At 35.1% G+C, this 18,483-nt stretch overlaps 4 protein-coding genes across 7 annotated transcripts; 1 reads left to right on the top strand and 3 right to left on the bottom strand.

The window, feature by feature from the left end:
* Window positions 1-24: 24 nt before the first annotated feature.
* LOC126677605 (uncharacterized protein At4g10930) lies at window positions 25-8,614 on the bottom strand. 2 transcript variants are annotated; one of them, XM_050372301.1, is made up of 15 exons: window positions 8,318-8,614; window positions 8,129-8,226; window positions 7,654-7,739; window positions 7,433-7,523; window positions 7,166-7,215; window positions 6,653-6,722; window positions 5,976-6,085; window positions 5,444-5,509; window positions 4,487-5,052; window positions 4,288-4,371; window positions 4,082-4,157; window positions 2,533-3,793; window positions 2,352-2,426; window positions 888-1,940; window positions 25-673 (listed from the first exon to the last, which is right to left on the bottom strand). In XM_050372301.1, the coding sequence occupies exons 2-15, from the start codon at window positions 8,198-8,200 to the stop codon at window positions 467-469; spliced, it is 3,867 nt and encodes a 1,288-aa protein (XP_050228258.1). In that variant the 5' UTR covers window positions 8,201-8,226; window positions 8,318-8,614; the 3' UTR covers window positions 25-466. The 2 variants fall into 2 exon arrangements, with proteins under 2 accessions (XP_050228258.1, XP_050228259.1); XM_050372302.1 differs by having other exon boundaries at window positions 8,129-8,218.
* Window positions 8,615-9,739: 1,125 nt separating this feature from the next.
* Window positions 9,740-13,538, top strand: LOC126677608 (calcineurin B-like protein 7). Of its 3 annotated transcripts, XM_050372306.2 has the most exons (10): window positions 9,745-9,993; window positions 10,100-10,235; window positions 10,857-11,017; window positions 11,488-11,570; window positions 11,701-11,760; window positions 12,146-12,254; window positions 12,396-12,448; window positions 12,747-12,827; window positions 12,911-13,023; window positions 13,148-13,538. In XM_050372306.2, the coding sequence occupies exons 3-10, from the start codon at window positions 10,927-10,929 to the stop codon at window positions 13,263-13,265; spliced, it is 708 nt and encodes a 235-aa protein (XP_050228263.1). In that variant the 5' UTR covers window positions 9,745-9,993; window positions 10,100-10,235; window positions 10,857-10,926; the 3' UTR covers window positions 13,266-13,538. The 3 variants fall into 3 exon arrangements, with proteins under 3 accessions (XP_050228264.1, XP_050228263.1, XP_050228262.1); XM_050372307.2 differs by having other exon boundaries at window positions 9,740-10,235; window positions 13,134-13,224; XM_050372305.2 differs by having other exon boundaries at window positions 9,745-10,235.
* A 141-nt stretch (window positions 13,539-13,679) lies between these two features.
* Window positions 13,680-14,843, bottom strand: LOC126677610 (uncharacterized). Its single transcript, XM_050372308.1, has 2 exons — window positions 14,466-14,843; window positions 13,680-14,383 (listed from the first exon to the last, which is right to left on the bottom strand). Exons 1-2 carry the CDS (start codon window positions 14,468-14,470, stop codon window positions 14,008-14,010), a joined length of 381 nt encoding a protein of 126 aa, XP_050228265.1. The 5' UTR covers window positions 14,471-14,843; the 3' UTR covers window positions 13,680-14,007.
* Window positions 14,844-14,933: 90 nt separating this feature from the next.
* LOC126677607 (GDSL esterase/lipase At5g08460) lies at window positions 14,934-17,434 on the bottom strand. Its single transcript, XM_050372304.2, has 5 exons — window positions 16,972-17,434; window positions 16,603-16,730; window positions 16,137-16,376; window positions 15,643-15,898; window positions 14,934-15,563 (listed from the first exon to the last, which is right to left on the bottom strand). The coding sequence occupies exons 1-5, from the start codon at window positions 17,342-17,344 to the stop codon at window positions 15,337-15,339; spliced, it is 1,224 nt and encodes a 407-aa protein (XP_050228261.1). The 5' UTR covers window positions 17,345-17,434; the 3' UTR covers window positions 14,934-15,336.
* Window positions 17,435-18,483: the final 1,049 nt, after the last annotated feature.

Here is an 18,483-nt window from a genome sequence, read left to right as displayed (position 1 = left end):
AAGGAAAATGGTTAAAAGAGAGTATTCTGAGAGAAGTATCTATTTATAATTCGTCATAATCATATGTACACTGCATTAATCATAATTGCACCACTCATCCTCCTTAAATTATCACCACCAGCTTTGCCTGCTTTACAACACATTTACCTCACTACATGCTCAGCTCATATTGCTGGCTGAAACGTCTACTGGATTCAACTGAAAAGAAATTCTGGCGAGGGACGAGCAGCTGATCAACTAATTTGATGTCATATACGATAATAACCTATGACATAATCTACATGGATGTGAAATCTAAAAATCGACCTTTGGCTCGAGACATCAGGATCCGAGATGAAGCAGGTTGCACATATCTAGAATGTAAATGAGCTTGGAAAACCAAATGGAAAAAGGCATCAGCAGCTTTAATGAATAGAAAAACCAATTGATTGCCCCGAAAGAGTTGAGATTGATTGTCCGACTGCAGTCATAGTTGCTGTGCAGACTCAACATACTGCTCAGCAAGTTTCTTCACTTTCTCGCCTCCCTTGATTAGGAAATTAGCATTCTTCGCATTTGGGTGGTATTTCATAACTTTGTCGGTAGTTTTTGCAACAGCCCATCTATATTGCTCAACTGTGATTATACCACTTTTACAGAGTGGTCTGATGTGCTCTTTGATATAAGTTTCAACCTACACAAAATTAGAATGACAGGTCAACACTCGACAGACGAAAGAGAAGTATTCAAAGAAAACAGTGGTTAGATAAAAGAACATTTAGAGAAGGAAAGGAAAACTAAATTGATTTCATTGGTACATTACTTCCACACCTGATCTGCTATTTACAATAAATACACGGCGACAAAGATCGAAGCAGATAAATGATTGTAGATAGAAGGCCTAATACCTTCTTCGTAACAGAACAGATAGCATCACTCTCTTTATTCGAGTCAATTTTAGATGTATCCTTCTTTGGGATGTTCTCACTTGTTCCTGAATGGCTGGTTGAATTTTCCCCATTGCACGAGTTCCGACCAACAGATCCAACAATTTTCTGCTCAACTTGGCCAGATGCTTGTTTTTCAGCTGAACCTCCAACATCATTCAGCCTATTTACTTGTTTTGATGTCTCTTCTGGAAATTTACTCACAAGTGGTTCCTTCTCTGGGCCATATAGTTCTTCACACTCTGCAAGAGAAGGTTCTGCACATTCTTCCCCACGCGAAGTTCCTGAAAGAATACAAAAGTTATCATTTTCACCCTCTGTTGATAAGCTGATGATGCCTGGATCAATGTGACCCTTCAGTTTGGCTGTAGGAAGCTTGGATTCATCAGTCACTTCCAGTTTACTATCTTCAAAATCTTGAACATCATCTGGTCTTTCACATTTAAGAGTTGAGAAGACTACTTTCATCTTTGACTCGATCTCTGGCGGTAGCTTTGGGTCCTTAATAGCAGCAGCACCTATGTAGTCTTCATCGTCTAAGACATAGTCAAAATCACCATAAATATCCACCTCTGGCAGAGAGTCCATTTCAAATACATTTTCAGGCCCTTCTTCATTGCTCTGCAGTTGGGAATTGCCTGGCTCGTCTGAAGTTTGCTTATTATGGCATGGACTATTTGGAGGTGAATCAGATAAAAGTCCTGCATTCTTTAATGCATCCATGATGGCAGGATCAGTTGGTAGTTCACTAGCTTCTTCTGATTGTTCAGCCAACTCTAATTGAATGGATGAAGTATTTGATTCATTGACCCTAACCGACTCGCTGTTATCTGCACGACGTGATATTTCCTGGGAACAAAGGTTCATATATACTAACTTGCTGTTAGATTTATCAGTGACCGCCTTCTCAATATTGATTGCATCTGCAACAGCCAACTCTGTTTCTGCTGTCCGGCGGATTTCTGGCAAATTCACTTTCCTCAAGAAGTGTTCTGCCAGACGGTAAAGCTGCATCTGTATAACACATGGTATGCAATAATATATATCAGAATATTCCAAATTAAACTTGTGTTTCAGTTATGCAATGTGAATTGTGATCTTACATAAGAAAAAAAAGAGGCAACAAGTGACAAGTTTGGTGATAGAAAAGCTAAACTTTTGTTTGCTCACATAGAACTAATGATATGGAGGCTAAATGATCGCAGACAGGTGGATGAAGGTCTGAAGACTCTGAACTACCGATTTTGCAGTTGAAATTAAAATAAAAAGGTTCAGATTTTCCTGGTTCTATTCTTTAATCTTTTTTCCATCATAAGACAACCTAAAGGATGACGTTTTCAAAAATAGGAAAAAAAAAAAATAACCTCAGTGGTGTATACCATCCATGTAAATAAGGACAACCTGCTTATAAGGAAAGCATAATACCTGCCTAACTGACACAGGGATTTTATTATGATGACTTTGCGCCAATACTGGTCTCATGTCTATCGGCAGTTGAGCCTGCTCATATCAAACAGAAAACAGCATAAACAAACCTCCGTATGCAAAATGTGTTGCAGAATCAAACAGCCACGCAGAAAACTAAATTTAAGGAGTTAAAACATACCAGTAAGGGAAAATTTCCTTTTTTAAGTAAAACATTGTCCTCCTGTTTTTCTTGCATTCCATTTGTTCCTGCTGCAGCTTTTTTTCTTGCAAGGACCTCTAAAGCCCATTTTCTTTTGTCAACTTTTTTAACCTCAGACTCCTTACCTGTTTCCTTCTGTGAATTGATTTTCAAACCCCCTAATGAAGCCAGTGGGGCTACATCAGAATGAGCTTTACTACAAGCAGCTTTACCCTTGGGGATTGGAACTTTATCTGTAGAACCTTTATCATGAACTGAAGGAACACCAACCTTCAAAGAAACTTTACTTGCATCAGTTGTTTTTTGTGTACGGTCATCAGAAGATGAACTTTGACCTTTTTCTGTTGAAATGACATGTCCTCTATTCTGCTCAGGATTACTTGAAGCTGTAAAAACTGAGAGAGGTTTTATATCATTCTTTCTTGGAAAAACAGAAGTATCTGCTAAATACAACCTAGAAAGAATGGGATTTTCCCCCTGACACTCAGATCCCTTTCCAACTTCTGAACCTTCCGGATTCGTTGTCAGGAGGTTTAGAACTGACTTCAAAGTTGCAACTTTTTCAGGCTTTGTTGTCCTCATGCAGCGGTGCTTCCAAAATTCAACCTCACATTCCCGGTCCCACGCTCGTTTTCTTTTTCCATTAGTATTGGCATAAATTTTCTTTGTTAAATTTTCACGAATTTTACCCTTTTGCAGCAAAGACTTCTTTGCCTTCAGAGCAGAAGGTGGTAGTTTTTCCACAGCTTCAGTTGTAGGTCCTGCTACAGCAGTCCGAAAAGCAGCAAGAAGCTTTGGATCAAAGAGGTGTTCCCCAACATCTTCAGAGGTCCTTTTACGCACAGCTTCCCTAATTTCTGCTCTAAGTTTTTGAACTACACTAGACGACTCTTTGTCTTCTGTAGCTCTTCTCATGATCTTTTTAACTCTCAGGCCAGCTGCATTTTCTCTTTCCTTTAAAGATTTATCAGCAAGACCCTGACTTGGTTTGCGTCTAATTTCCTTAACTATACTCATTATATCAGGTTTGATGTCTTCCTTTTCTGTGAATTTTTTCGATTTCACTTCTTTGGAAACTGTTACTAGGGAAAGACAACCATGAGAATCATCGGGAAGAGATTCATTAGCTTGGTCCTTAAATTCCATTTGAAACTTGTCCTTGGTTCTACGTTTCTTTCCAGAAGCATTTTCAGTCCCACCATCATCTTCCTCAACAGCAGCTGTCCTAAGAACACCAACACTGGAAGAGACAAAAAGGAGTCGGAATTTATGGATTTTCGACCAAGGAACAATAAAGGACATAACTACAACGCATCTTAACAGGAAAAAGACATTTGGAACTTATAAAAGCTGTAATATGTTGTTTATTGTACCACTTTCCTGCTCATATTTCTATCTTTTCTTTTCCCCTTTCTCAAGTTAATTCCCTTGTAGAGGAATGACCATATTGGTACAAGTTCACAAGCATAGTTATTGGCACTACTTGCTCAATAGACATGATAAAATTCAAAAATATTCAAATTGCAACCTGCAATCTGTATGCTTTCTTTTTGAGCCAATCATTTTGACAGCCTCCTCATTACCATGAGATGGAATCTTTTCATCTGCAAAATTTCAGCAATGAGGTTGCATGATAAAATGCATGTTCAATTTTTTTTGAAGGTGAGTAAGCTATAATATCTCAAATCCCTAAGAATGGGTGGATCAATCATTATCGTAATCGTAATCAAATACCTCCTGATAAAGGTTCTGCAGCAGTTTCCTGTTGTACATCTTCAGTCCCTTGATCTTCAGTTCCATTGTTCTTCCTTTGATCAACTGATAGCACATTTAATATCAATATAGTTACTCAATCTCAAACCTAGAGGACATAAAAAACTTATTCTACTATTTTTCTGTAATAACAGGATCCAGATATAATTTATTGATTTACCGGAGAATAAAGAACTGACAGACAATCCAAGATTAAGACCTATACTGGTTTCACTTTCAGACAATTTGTTTTCAGCACTGGAGTCACTCGACAACTTTCTCAAACAACTTTTAACAACGCGAGAACTGTTTGGCAGATTCATAACTGCGTCACAACTTGATTTAGACTCACTAAGGACCGAGGGAGTGGAAAGTTGGCTGAAGGATGAATCACGTGATAAGGAGAGGTCAAGTTCATGTCCCTCCAAGATTGATGGAATTTCAGTCTTTACGCTAGAAGGTGTTTCCCCCTTAAGACTATCACCATCAGCTGCATCGATTTTCAGGTCCTCGTCAACTCCAAGAGTTGAATAAAATTTCTCACTGGCCTCTTCACTCGGCTTGATGTCATCCACCATTGAGATGACAAGAGCTGTTTCTCCAACGTCAGCAATAGTTACAGTCAACTTCTTGGAAAAAGTAGCCTCAGGTAAAGAATTAGGATGAGAAATTTCTGGATCGGACTGGCTGCTTGGCCTTTGTATTGAGGTAACATCAGATTTCTGTGGTACTTCACCAGCAACACATCTATATCAAATAGAAACGCATACTGGTCAGTCTGGTCTTTACAAGCTTAACAAGATCCTAGACTATGGCACCAGAAGATTGAGAAACAAAAGGTGGATGTTACTTTTAGTGCACAATAACTTTAATATTTGCAAATCAGCTAACTGTAGCACAAAAAATTGAAGATCCAGTAGTTGCAAGGATTATATTCATGTTTAGTTCAACAAAAATGAAGTTTTGAACATATAAGAATACCCTAACTGTAATAATAGGAAAAGAATGAGAAAAAGGAGCAGCAACCTGAAATTGCCAATTTACTCCTTTTCTCGTAGAAAAAGAAGAACAAATTTTATTTTCAAGAAGAAGGCTAGGATTTGCAATGGAGGTCAAATTTCCATTATTTACAACTTACCTTGGGCATAACCAGGTATCCTCATATGTACCTTCAGGATCAAAGCCAACACAGAAGGCATGGTACCTGTTCCCGTGATCGACAAGCAGCAAATATTTTAGTAGCTGAACCTATATTAGTATCAAACTTTTTTGCAGAAAATAGAACTTAATGATAGGAAGAGTAGGATATAAAAAGTTGCTCAAGAGCAAATATAAGAACACAGAAACAAAAATATCTGACAAAGTGGAAGTTGAAGTAATATACAATTAGAAGGAAAAAGAAAGAGAGAAAATTAATGAAGACATCAAAAGAGTATCGCAATCAAGTTTCGACCAACATCCAGATCAGACTCCAGATCAATATATATATATGTGTGTGTGTGTGTGTGTATTAAGGTATCTTTTCTCTCACGTCTATCGTAAAAATTGTACAAGTAATTGCCATAGCAGTTGCTAAAAGCTATAGTATATGGTGAAGTAGCTTTTCTTAATCCACAACATCCATCTACACCTACAATTTTTTTGTCATCCAATTCAAGGAAATTTTTTACCAGACATCGCAAGAGTCACAGGCAATTGAGGTATCCAAGTTAGAGTCCTCTTCCAAATTTACTGATCCGCTTCGGATCTTGCACCCATCTCCATCCAAACAGATAACTGCCTACAAAACAATGAAGTGAACAAAAATCAGAGAGTTTTTACTCTAATTTTAAATCTATGGAGTACAACCTGGAAATATTCACAGCTTTCTGATGAAACAGAAATTCCTCAGGCAGTTTTCAGAATCTTTTCATTCAAAAAAAAGGGCCTTTTCTCTCATTGAAGTTCTATCAACCACTATGATGAAGAGAGCTTTTCCATGTGCAAGAAATGCTATATGGATCTTTTGTTTGAAAAAATATTCTACATGATCATGAACCATTGATCCCCAATTAGAATCTAGCAAACATAGGCTACTAAACACAGTAGCGAACCTGACAAGTGCCAGTGCAGAAAATTATCCCAGATAAGCCCAGGCTCGCAAAGGTTTAATGACAGCAACATAAGGTGATGGCTTCTAGGTAAAAGCAAATGTACTCTCTTATTAAGCTCTATAACACACACACACACATATTAGTTCTCACTAAGGAAGCTACTCAAGTCAAAAAAAGCTAAAATGCTCCAAGTCTTGGAGAGGTTTAAGATTGGCACTAAGCCCTTAAAATAACTACGCATGGAAGATACTTACATTCTCATCAATATAGTAGGATGGGAAAGAGAGACTATTGTTCTTCCCTTCAATACACCACTCATCATCCCTGCAGTGCACATAAAGGAAGATAAGATCAATTGCCTCTCCAAAATGTAAACAGAGAATAACCCTTAGAACCTTGATCAGGCATCATATAAAGATGAGGAAATAAAAGAGTGAGCAAGCAAAAAAAAAAATCTCTAGCAATATGTTGAATATATACAAGCAGAAAATCAATTAAATTGAACATTATAACTAAATTGTTTGTTTAATCTTAGTTATGATTTCCTCATAATAGAAAAAAAAATAATGTACTGCTCTTATTTCGGCATGAACCATTGAGCAGCTACAAAACACTATGTAGCATTGCAGCAATACGATTGCTATTTTGTGAAACTGCAGAAACAAACATGCAATGTTGTAGAATTACAAATGCACAACAATCGAGGTTCCCAATCAAAAATTTATAGCATCATGGAAATTGCGCAAGACGGCAAGAGAAAAACACACCTGGAAACCAAATCATCATCAACCTTATTGTTTCCAATTGTATCATATACCTTCATAAGCAAAGGGAACTTATTTTAGTCATCACTCAATGCAACCTTCTAAATGCTATTTCAATAAAGTTTCAAGAATAATTGCTTAACAATAGAATTAGTTCACAAAAAATAAGGGAAAGAAACTCCACCTCATCAACAAAGGTTCTCACACCAAAAACAATTAACTTTTAACTGAGAACAGAATACAATACTTTAAGAAAGTATAATAACTTACTGGAACACATGTGATCAATTGAAACTCATTCTGGCAAAGTGGGCAAAGGTTTGTGATTGTAGCCCAGTTGTCAATGCAACCAAAACAAAACCTGAAAATATCAGCATGAATTACTATTTTTCTATAAATTCACTCGAAGCAAGAGCTGGAAATGCAATTCGAGTGCGGCAAAAGAAAAGGGAGGAATTACAAAGAAGTTAAAAATATATAAAAATGTATACCAATGTTGGCAGCAATCAAGAACTCCCCTGTCAAATATTATGTCCATGCATATCCCACACCTCTCACCCTCAAGATTATAAATATCCTGCAAATTGTCATTTTCACCAAAAATAGTAATTCTATTTGTGTTTCAAAATACAAAAACAGAAATCATAGGCATCAATTTCTAATTAATTCACAAAAATGCTAATAAAGATGAGAATTAAGAGATAGAAGTTCTTTTAAGGAATAATTGTACAAGGCAACAGTTGTGCCATGTCCTTCGTGCAACAAACCAATGCGGCATTTGACATGGTAATATTTAATGATAAAAAGCAATAACTAAGGATTATCTATCTATCGCAAATGCTCATTGGCTTATTGTAAAAATAACGTTGACACGCAACTCTCTTTTAATAGTTCAACACATGAATTTTCATGTTACCATTAATGCAAACTCTAAGAATCAAAATTACTTCATAATCCACTACTTACATTGTTGTCATCAATTTCAATAGTTTCACCCTCCAATATGTCACTTGTTACATAATCCACCTCCATTATCATTTGTTAATCAGAATCAACCTGGTTCACTTAAAAAACAAAATAAATTAAAATCAACATCAACATCAAAACAAAAACATAAGCTGGAAAAATTTACAAAAATAAACAGCACATGCTTACAAAATAAGCTAATTGAATTCCGATTATCCAATTTCAGCTTGAAAGATGTTGAAGATGAGCCGTTCTGATTGAGTAAAGCTACAACTGGGTTTTTGGAGGGCTTGGAGGGCAAAACAGGAAATTTGAGGAATGGGGAGGGTAGTTAAGTCCAAAAGAGAAGTAACTGCTTGTGAGTTGCTGAAGATTAGAGTCTCAATTGAACAAAATTGCCATTATTAGGGAGAGAAGCAGCTTGAAGAGAAGATGATCAAGGAAAGGGCAGGTTGGTCATTTGAGGCGCTCTGTGAAATTTTGGTTGCGTATTTGCTGAAGTCCGTGCATTTCATAATTACAGAAAACACCCTACTAATGATCATGTTTTACAGAAATATCCACCTCACGTGCTTTCAGCAACCCGGCACATGTATAGCCACGTGGGCAGAGTCAACATTCTGAATTCACCTGGCAATTGAGTCAACAAGCACATGCCATTTGGCTAGCCAAGAAGCCACATGGCAGTATAGTCAGCAAACTAATGCCACCTGGTATGTAGTCAAAGCAAAACCATGTCAGCTTGTCCGTGTGAAATATGATCTGAACAAACAAAGTGATTAAAATTCTTGCTGCAAATTTTTATTTGGCGGTGTAGTTAAGTATTCAACAACGTCACCTAAATTTTAATTTATAACTTCAATATATTTAAATAAAATTTTACAATATATCTATACATTTTATTGATAATCTTTGTTAAAAATAAACCAATATAACAGTGAGGCGATTGTATATCTAGTAACTAAACTTTGCTAGAAACGCATTATTTAAAATGTTAAAACCAATAACTATATCATTTTGTTAGAATCTTGAGTTTTATTTCTACCGCAAGCTCTGTTTTCTTTGAGATTTTAGTGAAAACAAAATGTGTAATGAGTAAGATCCAAAGTGCTCAACTTTTTGGTGAAAAGTATATAATACTCCCTCCGTCCCATAAACATAGGGCACCTTTTTATTTTGCACGTTCTAAATTATAGGTCACTTTTAATTTTTGGTTAGTAATTTTAAAACTAAAGGTCTTAGTTACCTCTAATAAATATACATTATTATCTCAATTTAATTAATTTTTCTATGTTTTAATGTGGAATAAATGTCAATATTTAATAACAATGCAAAATACACTCATACAGAAATTAGTCATCAATATATTACTTATTTATTTAAAATATCATTAAAGGCTAAAAATGAAAAATTACATAAATAAACTAAGTTTAACTAATCTAACTATTTTTTTTTTAATTCCCGTATTTGTCCAAATGGCCTATTTTTGTAAGACGGATGGAGTAACCGCCAAACGGCAAGCTAATAACAGGCTAAAGAAATTTGATTGGAAAATCCGAATATAAAAAACAATTATAAAAGCTAGTTTCTTTATCATTTTATTTACAAAAGACGATAATCAACTCAGATAATGCTTGTTTTGCAAATCAATGCAAGTCCTTTTCTCTAGAAAATATATGATGATTTCATCAAATCTTCACTACATAACCCTTTATTCAAAAAAAGCTTCAAATTTTTTGAGTATTTAGATCTAATGGGCTGACTAAGTTGATCACTCGCATTAAAATATGTGAAGAAACAAAAACTCAACCTTAAATTTTTTAAATGAAGTTGGCAAACACGACATCGACCAATAATTCCAAAAAGTCCACTCCTTACCATGTTCTTTTATTATTCTTGCAACAGCTATCAGCAGTTATTAAATTATTTTTGTTGCTTATTTAGCTACAGATTGATGCTTTTTCTTGGCAGGTGGCAAGTTTGATTGTGGAATTGTCCGTACATAATATTTCCTCACCTTTCTCAACTTTTCTTTGACTTTAAATTAGTCAGAAGCTTGATTTATTTGGTATTATGGAGGTTTTTGATCCTATTAATTGATTCTCAGGTATGTCCAATTCTTTTGGAAAATAATTCTGGCTTTTTCATTCTTTAGATTGATCATAAATTTACTTGTAATTAGTTGAAAGATGAAACTTATGTTAAGAATTTTTTTTCATGAGCTTAATTTAGCCTCGTTTTGTTGACAATAATCTAGGCTTTTTGTCTTGTTACAAGGGGACAGTTGAAGAAAGCAAAGCAACTTTTTTTTTAATTATTGATTCTATTTGTATATGTGTCCTGCATGTACATGATTCTACTTGGAAAGTTTAGCCTGACATCTATTTTGATGGTCTTTGTAGAAATTTGAACTTTTTAGAATAGTTGCTCATTTTGTGTGCATAGTTGTCAAATCGAGATTCGAAATGCTTGATTGGTTCTTGATTTTCTTTTGGTTTTGATTTGATCTTGATAGCTTCAGCAATGACAGTAAATTTTTGGGTTTGATTTTTGGTGTATCTGCTATTTTTAGAAATGAAGTATAGCGATATTTACAGGACCTTCAATTACCATTTTCCACTGTGGTTATTAAGATACAATTTCATCGTAATGTTGACAAAATCATATTTTCTTTATCTGAATAGTCACGCATGCATTTCTTATATTATTGTTGCCTTGGCTATGGCAGGATATCCATTTGAGGTCTGAGTGTTTTTAAGAACACTTGGTTTGCCTTTTCCGCGTAGTTTGGAGTCAAGATGCGTGCTTTCAAGGGCTGCTTTAGTTCGAAGAAACTCGTAAAGGAACGAGGGTGTGAAAATTTTATCACGCTTGCTTCTGAAACTCCATGTAAGTAGAAGATATGTGGATTTTACGTTCTCTTTTAGATCATAGACAAATGTGTTAGAGATAATAAAGTCATTGTTGGAGCATCACCTAGTAGGTTGAATTAATTAAGTGACACGGTATTAGATTGCATAATCATACGGCTATAGATTGCCTAATGCTAGCTTTTGGTTAGTATTTCTTTGGTCTATGAATATAGATTGCATGATCTCAGTATTCAGTTCATAACTTCCTAATATAAAAGCATGATCTCAGTACCATGCATTTCTAGGCCTAATGCTAGTTTGCTCACCAAATTCAGGCTGCTAAAATGTTCTTGTTTCCTAAATAGATAGCTAGTACAATGTATTTCAGATAATGTACATGGTCTTTCTCATATAATGGTAGAAAGTGCTTTATTTTTGTTGCATCGTGCGAATCAATTAGTCGGATGTGTTTAAGTTATCTAATTCACTGACTTTTAATTATTTCAGTTACTGTCAATGAAATAGAAGCTTTGTATGATCTATTCAAGAAGCTGAGCAGTACCTTGATTGATGATGGTCTTATTCATAAGGTACCTCCATTCAGGGTTATTTCAAATTCCTGATTGGTGCAGCAGTCTAAACTAGCTGAGGCAAAATGGGATAAAATTTTCTCTTTTTTCGACTGCATTCATTGCTGATTTTTTTTTCTTTTAAGAGCAGGAAGAATTCCAACTTGCTCTGTTCAGAGATAGCAATAAGCAGAATCTTTTTGCAGACAGGGTATGAACTATTCTGTAACTTATGCCTCAATATGCTAGCTACTGGTTTATATTATTAAACTTAGCGTATCTTCTGCATCCACATCATATTCATATTAGCTATTCTTCTTTTCAAGAGCTAGACCGATAGTGCCTTGTGTATTCATTGAATGGGTCTTAGCTTCTAGATGAACAGAGAGTGTCGTCACAAATTGTGTCGGTACTGCATTTTTATGTAGAACAGATAACCACACTGGTCATTGCAAGTTCATTTGGCCTAAGACATCCGAAACTGTAGAATTACTTGTTAAAATATTTGTTATCTTCCTCTTTGCCAACTTTTAGCCATGAATAATCTCATTAACCAAATGAATGTTTTATGTCATGCGCATGCCAAACTATTACAGGTATTTGATCTTTTTGATGTCAAGCGCAATGGGGTGATTGAATTTGGAGAATTTGTTCGGTCATTAAGCATCTTCCACCCAAATGCTTCTGCGGCAGACAAAGTTACATGTATGGTACAACTTCAACATGAACCATTTTCTTATTTTCTGTATGTTCCCCAGCTTGATTATTGTATGATGTTTTATGCAGTGCATAGATCCTTTTATCATCACATCAAAGACCGCTAAATTGCCTAATTATTTCTTTCAGTTGCATTTAGATTGTATGATCTGCGGGGAACTGGCTATATTGAGCATGAAGAGGTACAATCCCATCAACTTGCCCTATTGTCCTTATGTTTTGAAGTACGTAAATGCACGTAGTATAGTGATTGTTTCGTCATGCACTACATGCAGGTAATCTGTAAATCTCACCGTAGTTGGCCATAAGCTTGTTCCATCTATGCTATGGTGATAGAATCTCCTTTTCTTCAGCATAAATTGTCCAGCACTTCTGTAAATTGCATTATTATTATTATATTATATGCTTTTTGATTACTCCATCAGTCGGATTAAGCTAACTGAATTTCAACCATTTTGCAAATGTTTTTCCTGCTGGAAGTTGAAGGACATGGTATTGGCTGTTCTGAGAGAATCAGATATGATGCTTAACGATGAGGTCATCGAGGCCATTGTTGATAAGGTTTTGAAGTCTTGTACTTGCTATCCATTAAATTTTTAGAATTTCACCCATCTTTCTAGACAGTTTTTGTTTGTACATTGCAGACCATGGCTGAGGCAGATTTAAACGGAGACGGAAAGATTGATATTGAAGAATGGAAGAAATTCGTATTGAAAAGTCCATCGCTTATGAAGAACATGACTCTTCCCTCTCTTAAGTGAGTTCCGGATTCTTGCTCCGTAAACCAGCTCTTCCACTGTAATTAGTACAATTAAATAATAATCAACTTCACACTTAGATGTAAATGTAATTGATCTAAATATATAGGTAAATCTTTGCAGGGAGTTAACTATATCCTTCCCCAGCTTTGTGCTGAACACAGAAGTTCCAGATTCTGGATTAGACAAATCATATGTTAAAGATACAAAGGCATCGAGTTCTTCTCCGATGAGAGGCTGAATAGTGGAAATAATCAATGCCAAATGAAGCAAGAACAAGAAAGAATCAAGAAACCACTTAGCAAGCTTCAAAAGAAAAGATTTTTGTGTTGTTTTGTTTTTCTTAATCTAATATGAATGCACTCATTTGGGGCATATCATTCTTGATCCAACAAGAGGAGATATGTAAACATTTACAGGATTATACATCATATAACAAAGACAAAATTTATGTAAAAAAACATCCTCATTCTATTAATGAAGAAGTAACACTAGCTCGAAGGGTATTTATCAAGTTTCAGCAAAGTTTCTATAAATTAAAGAACCAGATGCTTGATATTTTGACTTATTTTACTCCTTTAGCTATAAATTATCCAATCATTTCCTGACACCTCATCTCAAGGACTAAAAAGAGCTGTCAAGTTCAATTAATGCAAAACCCATGCGGAGACCCCTCTACTTTATCTGTTTTGTTCGAGAGACCCCTCCTCCAAAGTTTGTCACGTCTGGATCCCTGTACTTGTCAATAATCCAATTTTAAGGCCCTTTTATGGACGGAAAATGGAAAGTGTAATCCACTCTCCGTTATTTAACAGAAAAAAACGATGTGGCATTCCTTCACATGTTTTAAGGTCCACGTGGCATTATGTTTTAGGACTTATATCGCACTAACTCACAATTTAATATAAAAATGTAAAAGAAAATAAATTTGATGGTAAAATTGTTATTTTGCCATCATCTTCTTCCTAATGTTAATCTAGATATCAATGGGCGGCGGCTACATCTGCAGCCACCACCTCCATTCCCAAACCCACCGCTCCACCTTTGTCCAGATCGTCAATCTCCATTTCCTGATTTACCCTTTCTTTTTCCCGAAATCCCACCCCCACAGTCATCTCCACATCTCCAACGAGATTTCCAAACCCATCGCAGCTGTCCCTTCCACCACCACCACCACCAACATTCCTGAAACTTCTCAAGCTCCCCGTTTTGCCCATGACAAGCCTAAAAAAGGAGCTGACATCCTCGTGGAAGCACTCGAACGTCAAAGTGTAACCTGGAGTCTGCATCGCCACCTCCGAAATTCCTGGAGTCTGTATCGCCACCTCCGATCCCGGCGCCACCAATCTTGTCAGCGGCCTAAGCAATTAAGGAGTTAGTCGATAAGGCCTGGGCCAAGCAGCTGCAACCTGATGAATATAATACATGTACTTTTATTTACCTCATGCTTATTGATCTATTCAAGGAATTTTGATTGAATTCTCCAGAAATGAATTTGCAATTTTGGCTCCATGGTCATCCATTTATTTCGTTCCACTGTATTGCCCTCAAATCAGGTGTGGGTTTTGAAAGTTTTTTGTTTATGCATTTATTGGTCTCTAATTCTGCGCCATTGATTTAGGTGCAAAAGATGTTAGGTAGAAACTTAGATATAGCTAAGGCTCAAATCGTGGACAAATTGAAAATTGATGATTCTTACAGATTTTGGATTTTGTTTAATTGATTAGATTCTTCATTTCAGTTTTGCTTTTATAGATTTAAATGTTATGTTGTGGTGGAATTAACATAAGCTGCATTAACTTGGCCGGCTGGTGATTACGGAACAAGCAGAAGAAAAATTAAAAGATGGTCTCTTAATTTTAGAAGATAAAGTGAAGAAGAAGAATTAAACGCATCGTTTTGTATGAAATGAAGAAAAGGAAAAAGTTCTTTAGAGATGCTTTAATTTATATGTATTGTACACATTTTTAGAGGGATTAAAAGTTACAAAATTAAACTAATTTTTATTTTCACACTCTCACATAACGCAAGTGAGCTACACTTGCCATTTTCCGTCCATATAAGGACCTTAAAATTGGATAATTGACAAGTATAGGGATCCAGACGTGACAAACTTTGAAGGAGGGGTCTCTCGAACAAAACTGGTAAAGTAGAGGGGCCTCCGCATGGATTTTGCCTTCAATTAATTCTAACCAGTCTTGTGAGAAAAATTTAAAATGTGAGTTCTCAAGGGTTCCAGTAAAAGATTCAAAGACACAAAACTGAGCAGAAAAGAGACATTGCAGCTTCTGCAAATGAAATAGTAGTTGACCTCAGGACTGAGTAACCAAGTCCTTCAAGTTCATAGGATAGCACATTCTCGAGTGCAACCCACTCCACACATTGTCAGCTAAAATGGCATTCACCGCATCAGTCGGATGGTACTGATCCCACCAAATATGACTCGAAGCATCGCGGCACGCCATTTCCGGAGCTATGCACATAATCCACCCATTATACTTGCCTAATCCACAGCAAGCATCAGTAGTCACATTAAAACCTGAATCACACAACATCATCCACAAGATCAGCAACACAAAAGGGTGAAATTGAAAACAAAAAAAGTTGAGTATTTTTACCATAAACTTGATAATTCTTGATTATGTCCATAGAACCTTCATAGAGATCACAGAAGATGATTTTGACATGAGGAAGCTCCTGGCTAAGCTCATCTATCATGTATCTCATGTAGAAATTGAACTCCAAAATCATGTCATTTATTTCTGTGATACACTCTCCATTTTGGCTGTTATACCTCATTAAGTAGTGTGGTGCACATCCAATTGGTGCCAGCCCCATCACCACAATTTTCCTCACACTCATACTGTATAAGTGCTGCATCCATCATCAGAATTTTAAAAATTAGAGAAACTCCTAATGCAAAACATTTAAAATGTATAAAATTGAAGAACAGTATTAGGGTTTTTGTTACTATCAAAAAACCGAGGTTATATTAGGTCGAAACTAGTTTTCTAATAAACCGAACTGAAATAACCAAAGAGACTATAAAAAATCAACCAAACCGACCAGTTTAGTTCGGTTTGAAAAAAATATGTTATATGGGGAGAGTCACCTTAAGTTCATGTCTAAGTGTTGATGCTAAGAACTGGCTGAAACTCCAAGGAAGGTACATATTCTGAACATTGGATACATTCCGAAGATAGTAGTGTATGTAATCGTTGATTCCTATTGAAACGTAAAAAACCGAGTTGGAGATGAGATCAGCTGCAGCATCTTCACCCAAGTTTATAATGAATGACTGAAATGTGTCTGTAAACTGCTGAATTTGTTGAGATAGAGAGATTCTTTGACCCTGTAATAAGGTTACACCATTTCAGTTGCTTTCTAATATACAGCAATGGAAACACTTAGAAACTTAAGCAGCACGGAAACAAAAACTACACGAAATGGACATCAGAAAATGATATTTAACAAAGAATACAAAACATGGGGGATACGTGTAAATGATTTTCGTACGCATTTCCGAGAATTTCGGTTTCGGAAACAGGAAAATGCATTGTAGTAAATGCAGCGCTTACCAATTCAGACCCACTAGAGTATATGATTCCGGCAGCGGCAGAAGCATAATTCACTCCATGAATCATATCTTCAACTGAACCCATTTGACCGAGATAACTCGGTACCAGAGGAAGCCCAAGGCGCTGAGCTGATTCAAAAATTTAAGCCAATGAAATTAATTACAGATAATTACAGACATTATATAAGGTTCTAATGTTTTCAAGAATCACAATGGCCAATTTAGTTGGTCACAGTATCAAGATTCAAGAAATCAAGAAATACCCAGCACTTCAAAAATAATCAAGAAATACCCAACACTTCATTTTCCTGAATTCGAACACTAAAATAAAAGAAACCCATTTTTTTTCTTTCAAGAAACCAGAAAATACCCAGATAATCAACAGGAATTCTGCCATTAGAGAACCTTCCTGTAGGCTGATGAGTATCAAAATCTCTGCCATAAGGAGGACGATCTGCACGAGCCAAGGTGCCAAGAAAATTATTCGTTCCGCAATCAACAGACGAGTCTCCGATAATAAAGAAAGCCGGCACCAGCGGACCAGTTGACGGAGGGTTTGCCGGTGAAAGAAAAATAGAAGAATAATAAGAAGAAGGAGAAGGCGATGAAGGGATATAAGGGATCAGATTCTGAGAGAAATTTGTCAGTTGTTCAGGGACTGCAAGGCTTGTTGACGGTGTCAAGATTGTGAAAAAGATTAGGATAGAGAGGAAAAGATCAAGAAGAAAAATGGTGGAAGCCATTGTTGTTTCTTGAACTGAGACAGAGCAAATTGGCGGGTATTAGGATTGGTTTGAGCAAGTGAAAAGTCTGAAACAACCTTACATGTGTAATTAAAAGGTTACAAGTTGTTGAACACTTGTAAGCTTGGACTAGGCTTGTCATATGGGCTTTTATTAGTGATGTATCAGGTCGTTTAATCCGTTAAATATGATTAAACAATTGAATTAAATGATTTTAATTAAATATGATTTATATTTACACTGATTTCTCATCTATAGTTATTATATAATATAATGTTATTTTTTTAACTATGTATTAATAGCTCTATTTATAAAAAAAAAACTCAACACTATGGTAATAAGTTTATATATTGTTTATAATCAAAACAGTTTAGACATGTCATTTTAAATAATATCATATATTTATATATATCATATAATTTTTTATTATGAGCATATCACGTTTAGATTTTATTTTTAAATTAAAAAATTAATAATGTTGTGTGTAGATATCATTATTAATAATATTATATTTTGACAGAATTAGATATAGCTCATTTATAATCTCAAAACAATATTGTTATTTAATAAATTTTGAAATAAAATGTTTCATTTTTACATGTCTCATGAGTTTACATTGTGTTTTCTGTCAGTAAGTTTTTTATTTTTATTTATTTAATAAATTTGAATTTACATTAAATATAATTTAGTTTAAAATAAATTTAGTGTATTATTATTAGGCGACTTTACTAATTAAGAAGGATAAAGAATATAAAGTAAATATTTTTATATTTTATTAATTTTAGTGTAAAATTCATGTCACCCTTTTCACGAAATAAAGAATTAGTTTAATATTATGTACTCGATTTGTCCTCTGAAGACATGTAACATTAGAATGAATTGTTATTTTAATTTAAATAATTAATTTAAAATATTAATATTATTATTCATTAATTTCAATCAATCTTATTACTCCTGCTTTTGTTTACTCATCCGTATGAACAAATAGATCTGTCTACTTTGTTTAGAATGTCTATATACCTTTAATATGTATCTTTCAAATTGTCCTTTCTAATAAATAATTTTATAATTTAATTTATAAAATATTTATTAACTAATGGTTTAATTAATATGATTTTTGTATTTTTAATAAGTATAGT

This window comes from Mercurialis annua, linkage group LG4, assembly GCF_937616625.2.
Source record: "Mercurialis annua linkage group LG4, ddMerAnnu1.2, whole genome shotgun sequence".
Taxonomy (NCBI): domain Eukaryota; kingdom Viridiplantae; phylum Streptophyta; class Magnoliopsida; order Malpighiales; family Euphorbiaceae; genus Mercurialis; species Mercurialis annua.
Note: the sequence above shows the minus strand (reverse complement) of the source record. Positions and strands in the feature narration are given on the sequence as shown.

Bases quoted from the DNA above. Each gene is read 5' to 3' on its own strand.
- LOC126677605 (XM_050372301.1), bottom strand. From the start codon at position 8,200: ATGATAATGGAGGTGGATTATGTAACAAGTGACATATTGGAGGGTGAA. The intron at 6,086-6,652 runs GTAAGTATCTTC...ATTGTTTTGTAG, and splicing joins CCTACTATATTGATGAGAAT to GCAGTTATCTGTTTGGATGG. The intron at 5,510-5,975 runs GTAAAAAATTTC...TCACGGGAACAG, and splicing joins TGTGACTCTTGCGATGTCTG to GTACCATGCCTTCTGTGTTG.
- LOC126677608 (XM_050372306.2), top strand. From the start codon at position 10,927: ATGCGTGCTTTCAAGGGCTGCTTTAGTTCGAAGAAACTCGTAAAGGAA. The intron at 11,761-12,145 runs GTATGAACTATT...AAACTATTACAG, and splicing joins AGAATCTTTTTGCAGACAGG to GTATTTGATCTTTTTGATGT. The intron at 12,449-12,746 runs GTACAATCCCAT...TCCTGCTGGAAG, and splicing joins GCTATATTGAGCATGAAGAG to TTGAAGGACATGGTATTGGC.
- LOC126677607 (XM_050372304.2), bottom strand. From the start codon at position 17,344: ATGGCTTCCACCATTTTTCTTCTTGATCTTTTCCTCTCTATCCTAATC. The intron at 16,731-16,971 runs GTATTTTCTGGT...TTTTTGAATCAG, and splicing joins AATTCCTGTTGATTATCTGG to CTCAGCGCCTTGGGCTTCCT. The intron at 15,899-16,136 runs GTGACTCTCCCC...TGATGGATGCAG, and splicing joins CACTTAGACATGAACTTAAG to CACTTATACAGTATGAGTGT.